This window comes from Bidens hawaiensis, unplaced genomic scaffold (genome assembly GCF_021521415.1).
Source record: "Bidens hawaiensis isolate Kalapana, Puna unplaced genomic scaffold, B.hawaiensis_p1.1 tig00001463_1, whole genome shotgun sequence".
In the NCBI taxonomy this organism is placed as follows: domain Eukaryota; kingdom Viridiplantae; phylum Streptophyta; class Magnoliopsida; order Asterales; family Asteraceae; genus Bidens; species Bidens hawaiensis.
In genome coordinates this window covers 3,002,251-3,012,613 of record NW_027491083.1, presented here as the reverse complement: position 1 = coordinate 3,012,613, position 10,363 = coordinate 3,002,251, and the positions used below count along the sequence as shown (strand labels likewise).

Sequence of the window (10,363 nt, the reverse complement as noted above, 5' to 3'; positions counted from 1 at the left end):
TAATCAAAGATAGAACGGTGTAATATAACGTAAAATATTTGTAATGTCTCTTTATAAACAATGTGGTTTATCCAAGAGGTGTCTGTTACATTCTCGTTTTACGTTTCCGCATTTGCTAGTCGGGGTGTGACATACCCCCCCCCCCCCCCGGTTGGGAATAGGTTTCAACACTGCCACCATCCGTGGGACCTCTTGATCACGAGTCTCATTCAAAACCTTGAAGAAGTGGGTTCATTAACGGGGTAAGGTTCTCCCAGCTCACAGAGAAACTAGGAGAAAACTTCCCTACCACGTTTGACCAGCTCATGGACCGAGTCCGAGCTTTCGTTAGGGTGAAAGACACGGGTTCTAAAATAAGAGAGTGGGAAGGAAAGAATGAAGTCTGCAAGGCCAAAGGAAACGGAGGAAAACATGTCGGGGGGGCCCGACCACTCGAGGGAGATCTTTCGTGGAGGGAGCAAGGTTTGCCCCCTACAAACCTCCACATCCCCCGTCGCCTGCCCCCTCCTACTACCCTCCTCGCTTCCCTGTATATTCCCTACACAGGCCGATCCTAGGCGAAAGGCAAGTTCTGGGGTCAGGAGATGTAATGGTGGCGAACAAAACTAAGTATACCCCAAGACCTGTTGGCCCTTCAAAGCAACCTTACAAGCCCAACCCCCAGGGATACTGCAACTATCACAAGAGTCAGGGTCATGCCACCAAAAACTGTCTATAGCTAAAGAGGCTATGGGAAGTTGCGTTGAAGGCAGAGAAATTACCGTTTCCCTCCAAGGAGTCCTCCCCAAAAGTCAAAGAGGAGGACGAAGATAAACACTTTGTGGACATCATCATTGGGTGTGAGGATGACAGGTAAGACAAGGAGAGAGCATCCAAAGTGGGAAAAATAGAGGCGTTCCCATCAAAGCCCTCAAGGATGAACGTACCTCTATCATTTTCGGCACTAAGTAATGAAGATGCTAGGGAGATGCCACTGAACATATCAGCTAGTGTAGTTGGGCAACGTATAGCACGTGTAAACGTTGACGGGGGAAGTGGCGTAGAAGTTATGTACGAACACTGTTTTTTCCAAGCTCCAAAGGGAAGTCCGGTGCCGATTGGAAGAAGATTTGTGCCCATTGACAGGGTTCTCAGGGGAGGTGGTGAAACCTATGGGCTCTTTAACCCTCCCTTTCAGCCTTTGAGATGGAGAAAAAGTTAGGACGGTCCGTCTATGATTCACATTGGTGAGAGCTCCATCTAAATACAACATCATACTCGGACGCCCCGAGATTAGAGCCCTCAGAGCAATAGCCTCTACCGGACATGGCTGCATAAAATTCCCCACTCCAAGGGGAGTGGCTACCATACGTTCTTCAGCCGAGATCATTGAAAGTGTGGGGGCAGGGGTGAACCAAAGAAGAAACAGGAGGGAATAGAAGATTGGGTCCTAAATAGGGAACATCCGGACCAAACAGTAAAGAGAGGGACCCAACGTTCCGAGAAGGGAAAAGTAGGATTGAAGGAACTACTGTTAAGGAATACCGATGTCTTCGCATGGAGGCATGAAGATATAACGGGAACACCACGAGACCAGGTACAGCACAGTCTCAAAGAGTTCCACTAGATGGAATGTGTCAAACAAAAGAAGAAAAGCCTGGGGCCGGAAAAAAGCCAAGCCATTTTAGAGGAAACATGGAAGTTGTTACAGGCGGGAATAGTGCGGGAGGTGAGATATCCTCAATGGATATCGAACCCGGTGATGATAGCAAAGTCAGATCACAGTTGGCGAATGTCTATAGTATTTAAAGATTTGAATAAGGCATGTCCCAAAGACGCCTACCCCCTGCCGGAAGTAGAAAATAAGATCGAGTCTTTAGCCAAGTTTCCTCTAAGATGTTTTTTAGATACACACAAAGGATATCACCAGGTATAGATGAGCCCCAAAGATGAAGAAAAGACAGCGTTCTACCCTGATGAGGGAACCTACTGTTACATGAAAATGCCTATTGGGCTAAAAAATTGCAGGGGCGACGTACCAACGGTTCATGGATGAGCTTTTTGAGTTACAAAGAGAAAAGAACGTTGCAATCTACGTCGACGACTTGGTCGTCAAAAGAAAAAATGAAGAAGGGATGTTGAATGACATTAGAGAAACGTTCCAGACCCTGAGAAGAGCCAACATGAAATTGAATCCTGGGAAGCGCTCGTTTGGGTCAAAGAGGGAAAATTTTTGGGGGTGACAAGAGAAGGAATCATGGCCAACCCAGAGAAAGTAAGAGGCATTGCTCCAAATGAAACCCCCGAAGAACCTCAAGGAAGTACAAAGAATAAATGGAAGATTGGCGGCTCTCAATAGGTTTTCTTCCAATATATCAGAAAGAACCCTCCCGTTCACGGCCATTTTGAGAAGAAGCACAAAGAAAAGTAACTTTTGCTAAGACAGTGAAGCAGAAAAGGCTTTCCAAGATCTGAAGGCCCACATATGTGAGCTCCAACAATAGCAACCCCTATACCTGGGGAGGTACCAGTCCTATACCTCTCCCACACATCTAAAACCATCAGTTCTGTGCTGATGTCATACATGTCCTTACCAATCAACCTCCACAACAGATACTGTCGAAACCCGATATATCAGGGAGACTGACCATATGGGCGATTGAGCTGGGGGATCACACAATTGAGTAAAAACCTTGGGCTGCCTTTAAGGGGCAGGTGATGGCTGATTTTTTAACAAAAACAGAAGCAGAGGAAGATGAAGAAGAAGGGAAACAAGATTAAACAATGACCGCCAAGGCAGATGAAGCACAAGAGACCACCCCAAAAGGAGCCCTATGGAACCTATATACTGACGGGGCCTCTAATGAAGGAGGAAGTGGGGCAGGACTCATCCTGGTTAGTTCTGAAGGCATTGAGATGACTTATGTAGTACGATTAGATTTCCCCAGCACCAACAATGAATCCGAGTACGAGGCGTTGCTAGCTGGCCTCGGAATGGCAGAAAGGGTAAAAGCCAAAAGGTTAAAGCTCATGTTGATTCCTTACTGGTGGCTAATCAAGTTAGGGGGAGTTATGAGGCTAAGGACCCCAAGATCATGAGTACTTGAGAAAGACACATGAACTATTGAAAAATTGTGAGGGTTCAGAAGTGACACACATCCCAGGAGCTCTTACTAAAAAGCTGATGCTTTAAGAAAACTGGCCGCTGTAGCTTTTGATCACTTGGCCAAGGAGGTAAAAGTGGAAGTCCTTTGACACCCGTCAACAGCAGAAGTCACGGTACGTTGCACGGAGGTATTGGAAGACAGCTGGATGACTCCCCTTCTGAGATACCTTCAGGAGGGAATAGCCCTAGACGACAGGGAGGAAGCGAGAAAATTGAAGGTCCAGGCCTTACAATATAAAGTGATCGAAAGGGCCCTATGCATAAGATCCTATTTAGGACCTTCCCTCAAGTGTATCGACCTAAAATAAGCCGGATATGTAATCCGAGAGATACACGTAGGAATATGCGGGATGCATATAGGGGCAAAGATGGTAATAGCCTGAGCCATGAGAGCCGGATATTATTGGCCAACTATCTTTTTGAGTGCCGTAAAAGAGATACAAAAGTGTGATCATTTCCAAGTGCACGCACCGGTGGGAAGAAAGCCCAAGTCAAATTTGGTACCGGTAAATTCTTCGTGGCCTTTTCAAAAATGGGGAATAAATATAGTGGGCCCTTTCCCAGAAGGGGCATGAAAGGCCAAATTCCTAGTAGTGGAAATTGATTATTTCACTAAATGGGTGGATGCCAAGTCACTAACAACCATAACATGGCAACAGATAAAGAGATTTGTATGAGAAAATATTATTTGCCGTTTTGGGCTAACACACTCCATTGTTAGTGACAGCGGAAAACAATTTGCCGATAATCCTTTCCTTGACTAGTGTGAACAATTGAAGATAAAGTAAGTATTTACTTCGGTGGCCCACCCCCAGGACAACGGCCAAGTGGAACAGGCTAATCGAAGCATAGTAAAAGGAATCAAAGGAAGGATGGGAAGACAGAAAGGATCGTGGGTGGAGGAAGTGCCCCATCTTTTATGGGCACACAAGACCATGCCAAAGAGTAGCAATGGGGAAACACCTTTTAGTTTAACATACGGGACGGAGGCGATGATACAAGTGGAAATCGGATCTCCAACAAACCAAATTTTTTTAAAGGGGGAAGAGAATGAAGAGGATTTATGTTTAAATCTGAATCTGGCCAAAGAAAGGAGGGAAGAGGCGGCAAGGAAAGAAGTGGAATACATGGAAAAAGTGGAAACGTACTACAATGCCAGAGTTAGGGAGGTTAAGTTCAGAAAGGGAGATTTGGTTTTAAGAGAAAATGAGGCAAGTCGGAAAGAAGACCAGGGGAATCTAGGGCCCAAGTGGGAAGGGCCTTATCAGATCACATGGGCTGGGGGAAAGGGGGCCTACAAATTGGCCGACCTTTCAGGAAAAGAAATACCAAGAACATGGAACTCAATGCAACTCAGGAAGTATTATGCATGAGTTGGAGCAAGGGGCACCTGTTTTGAGACCAATCGCATGGACCGGACAAATAAGGAACCTCTTCGGGAGGGAAATCATGGCAGAAAAACATACCCCTTTTTGTAAAATTTTGATGTAAACATGATTCAAACGGAAATGAATGAAAAACGATTTTGTGAACAAAGGTACGATAAGGATGTTTAGAAACGCTAGTAACGCTTACCTTGCCAAAAGGAAGTAAGATAGGTATGCAATAATGGGGGACGAGTCCACCTCGTAAAAACAAGATTACTAAAAGATGAGTCCAACACACGAGTACGCATCGCAGAAACTCATTTAAACCCTTTTTTTGTCACAAAGAAAGCCTCGCCGATAGGCTCAATGGTTAACCAAACATCATCAAAACGTTCATGAACTATAAAAAAGCTATCGCAAACACTAACGATATTACCATACATTCAAAGAGAAACGATCAAAGGAAACATGTCTGGATATAAATCACAACCCACAATGGGGTATAAAGCTTAATTGTTCAAATCACAAATGATAAAGTAGCAAGAGAAACAACCAAACCATGAAGAAAGCACACTAAGGGAGCGAAGAGGGAGGATCCATAACGGAAGAGAGTGTCTGGATTTTTTCAATGGACACTTCGGGGTTGGAAGATATCTGCACTAAGATAGGTGGCACATGAGCAGAGAAAGCCATAAAAGCTTCCTGAGCTTCAGCCTCAGCAGAGGTTGAAAAAGTGGGAACCTCCTGTAAGGAGGTCCCCTTAGAGCAATGCTTGAAGCTAACCTGGAGCCCGTGTTGAAACCCAGATGCAAAGATCGCCCGATTCAAGGCATCCCTAACTTCCAAAGTCTCCTTGCACCCCAACGTTCTCTCATAAACTTGGCAAAAACCTGTGGAAACAATCCACCCTCTCTCCTCTTTAAACTTGGTCATAGCCCCCTGCAAACAGGTATACTCACTCTTCAACCGATCAACTTCCTGGGAAAGTTTGCCCAATCTCTGTTCTTCTTGTTCTTTAACCACCTCCATCCACTTCACAAGAGACTCGTGTTCAGCCCGCTCATGATCCAGGGTAGTTTCTAATTCGTGGATCCTTATAAGGTAAGGGGTCCCCTCAAGTTGGGAAAAGCAAAGTAATCAATCAAAAAAGGGAAGAAAAAACTAACCTCAAAAATATTCGCTTGAGATTTCGAGAGAGAGGCACGAACAGTGTCAAGCTCTGCAACCTTCTCACGGGAAACAACAAGTTCACCAGTCAAATTAGATACTTGTTTCCTGGAAGACTCCAAAGCAGCCTCCAGTCCAGGCACCTCCAGGCTTTTCTAGCTCAGCCAACGTAATCCTCTTCCTCATCTCAAGGATCCTCTTGCTATGATCTTCAAGTGATTTCTTCAAACCATCAATCTCAGTTTGACCCTCATGGTAGTATTTACAAAAGCTTGACGAATGGAAGCACCCAAAACCAAAGTTCAATAAAGATAGGTACCAAACTCACCAACATGACCGTCTGGTTCCATAGACTGCACATGAGAATAATCAACTGGTGGCACAACTTGAGTCCATAACTTATGAGGAAGCTGGGGAGTGTTAACAGAAGAGCCAACAGTCAGCGCCCATTTAGGAGCAAAGATGTCACTGCGTAAGGGATCACTCGAGGAAGGAACGGAAAAGGCCTCTGGGGTCACAGGCTTTTTGCTTTTGGGGTCAGCTTTAGTAGTAGCAGGATCAACAGGATCATGAATAGAGTCGGAAACAGCCTTTCAAAGAGGCATCAAAGAGCTCAGAAGCCAAATTCTTACACTTGGAAATTTTTTGAACAACAGCAGCTGAGAATCCAGAAGCATTGGAATCCGGAGAAACAGTGACAAAAGGAGTGGCAGCCTCCGAAGAAACATCAGTAGAAACGGGGAGAGTAACAAACTCGGCGCTTTTCATGGGACGTTTCCGCAAAATTTCCAACAGATCCATTTCTGAAACAAAACAAACATCGTTAAAAAAAAAGAGAAGAAGGAAAGAGCAAAACCAACCTAAAAAAATGAGAAAAGAAGCCACAGAGTAGCCCACCTCGGTCCCCCTCAAGCACAGCTGGATGTGTCAAAGGGTCGGGCCATATTTGGCAGAGCCCTGCCAAATACAGTAATGGCTCAGGGTAAGTCATGGCTACCGTTTCTGAACAAACCGATCGTAAAGCCAGTCCTGATTCGTTGGAGGACCGGGGGCATGATCATCGATTTTGGAGGAGATGAGGCAGCGACATGTGAGACCAGGAGCAAAGGAGGCAGACATAAAGAAAAAGTAGTCTTTCCGCTCTCTAGGGTAAAAATTGATGGGAATCTTAGAAACACAAGAGGGGTATTTATTGCCCGAACGGCGTTCAAAGGTGAACCAATCACCATCAGTCTTTAGCTGGTAGAAGTGGCGAAACAGGGGAACAGTTGCAAAGCCACCCAATGCCCGGCAAGTAATCTCAAAATGTGTAACATGCAAGAAACCCAAAGGATGAACTTGAGAAAAACATAAGCGATGGTGTTTCAAAAGGGCCAATTGAAATTCAGTTAAAGGGTAACGGATATTCGAAAACTCGAGGTTTTTTGCATATAAGGCTATAAACCCAGGGCGACTAATTGTCGTTTCTCCAGGACCGGTAGAGTAGGCGAAAGAGAAAGAGGATTATGGTACATTAAGCACAGGGAAGCCATTTTTACGGAGGTCATAGAGAAATTAATGGTTGACATACCATCACGACTCACAAAAAAAGTATAACAAGTAAACAACAAACCTGTGAGAGATGAGGGAGTGGTGGTTTCGTCGGAATAATCAAGCGCCGGAGTAAGAAGGAAATAATAATGGGAGAGAAATAATGGTTAAGTGACAAGGGAGGAAATTAAATGATGGCATTATGGGGAAATGGGGAATAAACCTTCATTTCAAAACAGGGAAAAGACAAAAGTAAGTGGGCCGAAACACTGGGCCAAGAACATTGGGCTAAGGAAATATAAAAACACAAGCTCTAAAAATAAGAAAAAGAAAAATGCAAGAAACGGAAGAATAGTTAACAGGCCAAAAGCTAAGGCCCAAAAGAAGCAACAAACGAAGACCCAAGCGAGAACCGATGATGAGTCTATTACCCTCGTCATAAATAACGAGGATAATAGACTAGGAGGACTTGAAGAGCCTACCCATGAGATGGGCCTCATAGGTAGGCTCTAACCCAACAAACAATGAAAGCCCAACACGGAAGGCCCAACAAAGAGGATGTTCTATAAGATCACTTGGAGGGAAATGGATTTGGAGGGAAAGGGTCTCCTGTGCAACTGATGCGGTTAGTGGACCAAGAGATGTTGTCTCAAGATAAGAGGCGGATCCATAGGATAAAGATCCAAGAAACCGCAAGACCGGCAAGGAAGAAGAGATAAACCGAAGGAAAAGTGTAATGCTAATATAACTATCATTTAAAATGTGTAACCCCTTCCCTCTATATAAGGGAAGGGGAAGATCATGTATAGGCATAATACAAATACATACGATAATAGTTACAATCACATTCTCGATCATCATTCTCCTTGACATCGTTAGAAACGTTACCCATCGTGGAAATTGGTTTCAACATGATATATCTATTATGTTAGGAATGAAAAATTTTGAATAAACTTCTTTAGACTGACCTAAAATCAGACGTACAAACTAGAGTCTACTGAAAACACAAATGAATGTGATCTAAAATAGCTACACTTCGAAGAGTACGATGCATCTCTGCCCTTGTTTTCAAATTGTGATTACAACATTCATAATCGAAATTTGACCGAGTATTCGCTACTAGGGCTAATTTTTGTTGCAACATGGATGGATCGGTCAATGCGAGATCACTTGCCTGCAATAGTAATGAAAACCTTACATTTGATGGCATTTAACTAAAGATCAACAATGTAGTACGTTCTTCAGTGAAACAAACGATCGTTTACTTTAGTTAAAGTGCAGCTTGTGACATCAAGACCTTCTTCAACAAGAGTGTTTAATACTCCAGAAAGCATGAATCCATCCTCTATCAAACAACTATTGATTAGTATCTCGATTCCGCCATTACATAAGTTGACTGAAACCATATTAGGGAGGTTAGATGTGGAGTTTTCGTTAGCGTTTGAGTATATCTTGGGCTGATCTCTCTTCACACTGAGCTCTTTAATATTTTCCTCCATGTGCTTGATGTAATGAATTGCTTGGTTCATATGATCTGATATCGAACGATTCCCCTAAGTAGAAACCGAAACCATATTAACATTATAAGTTACAAGACTTAAAGACACAAAAGATAAAACTAGTTCACCTTGATGAATTCAAGTGGAAGTAAATCTCTAAGTGAGGCATAAAGTTTCGTCATTTCTTGTCTCCTTTGTCTTTCAATCTCTCTATGAGCCATTTTCTTCTGAATCTTGTCATTGTCTTCCTTGGCGCCACCGCCTCTTTTCTTGGTGCTAGTTGCAGGATAACTTATAGTACTTTACCCTTGCGATCATGCTCATGAAGATCCGGTGTATGATCTTCTTGTTGGAAAGAAATTAAACAAGGATCGTCGTGATCCACGAAATCTTCGGTTGGCTGTAAAGAGAACGTTATATGATTAGGTTTTGTGTTTGGTAAATCCATACTTTAGATATTCAGGAGGATATGTTCTAGTGTATTCTATTACACATATATTCAGTAGGGCTTGCTTTTGTCAGCTAATAATTTAAGGATCACGAGTTCCACCAGCTTAACATATTTTCCTTTTGTTTTTTGTTTTTTACTACCTAATGGTTGAAGGTTACTGTAGTTATATACAAACTCAAGCCTACTTTATGTGTTCACACCATCAGTCCAAAAATTAACGTAGAAGACATTTCCCCATCTTTTCAAACAATTCAACGTCCAAAAGTGAAACCTTCCAAAAAAGATTATTAGTGGAACATTAAATTCCATTCCCTCTTTATTTCATTACCTCTAATCAAACATTTTCAAAAACTGTTTAAAAACTGTGATATGCTTTGTATGTACAAATAAGTAATTTTGACGTTAGGGGCGTGTGATACTTACACGTTACCAATCAGCATTTTATTACAAGTGAATTCTTTCATTGCTAATGCATTTAAATTTAATATTTGTTCTTGTAAAAAAAATTGTATTATATACCACAATTTTGGAATCGCAACTAAACATGCAAAGCATAATCGTCACATATCTTTTTGTTAAATAAGAGAAAACTTAAAACATAAAAGTTAGATGAAATGTTACGACAAAAACTGAAATTAATTTACATGTAAAAATATACATTTTTTACGACGATCCACACCCTCGCATATATCATTCATTCATTTATACTGGGAAGGGATAATTAAAGAATACTTTTAATTGTTAAAACTTTAAAAAAACAAATATGAATCACATATTTAATTAATTATTTAATTATGTAATTAATTTGTGGTTGTAAATTAAAGTATAAAAAAAATTAAAGAAAGTGAGAATCAATATGCTGTTAAATGATAGTTGAGTATTAAGTAAAACGCATTAAAGAAAATACAAAAACATTAATTCATCTTTTTTTTCATTGTTTATTCATATTTAATTTTTGTTTTAAACTAAATCACCTTTTTATATAAAAAACTGATTTATTAAAGCAAATCATATATTTTATAATTACATACATGTCACAATTGTTTACTAAAAAAACATTTACGTAAGTTACATTTTTTTTTAATTACCTAAGTTACATTTTGTTTGACAATTACATAAGATACATTTTGTTATTAAAAAACATTTACACAAGTTATATTTCTTTAAAAAAGATTGTGTAACTTATGCAAATGTCATAATATTA

At 41.5% G+C, this 10,363-nt stretch overlaps 1 protein-coding gene and 1 pseudogene across 2 annotated transcripts; one reads left to right on the top strand and one right to left on the bottom strand.

Annotated features, from left to right (window-relative positions):
• Window positions 1–4,017: 4,017 nt before the first annotated feature.
• On the top strand, window positions 4,018–4,518 carry LOC143579351 (uncharacterized). Its single transcript, XM_077062691.1, has one exon. The coding sequence runs from the start codon at window positions 4,018–4,020 to the stop codon at window positions 4,516–4,518; it is 501 nt and encodes a 166-aa protein (XP_076918806.1).
• A 3,932-nt stretch (window positions 4,519–8,450) lies between these two features.
• On the bottom strand, window positions 8,451–9,156 carry LOC143579341 (transcription factor bHLH118 pseudogene; annotated as a pseudogene). The gene is made up of 2 exons (XR_013143443.1): window positions 8,837–9,156; window positions 8,451–8,762 (listed from the first exon to the last, which is right to left on the bottom strand). The product of XR_013143443.1 is annotated as a transcription factor bHLH118 pseudogene (transcript).
• Window positions 9,157–10,363: the final 1,207 nt, after the last annotated feature.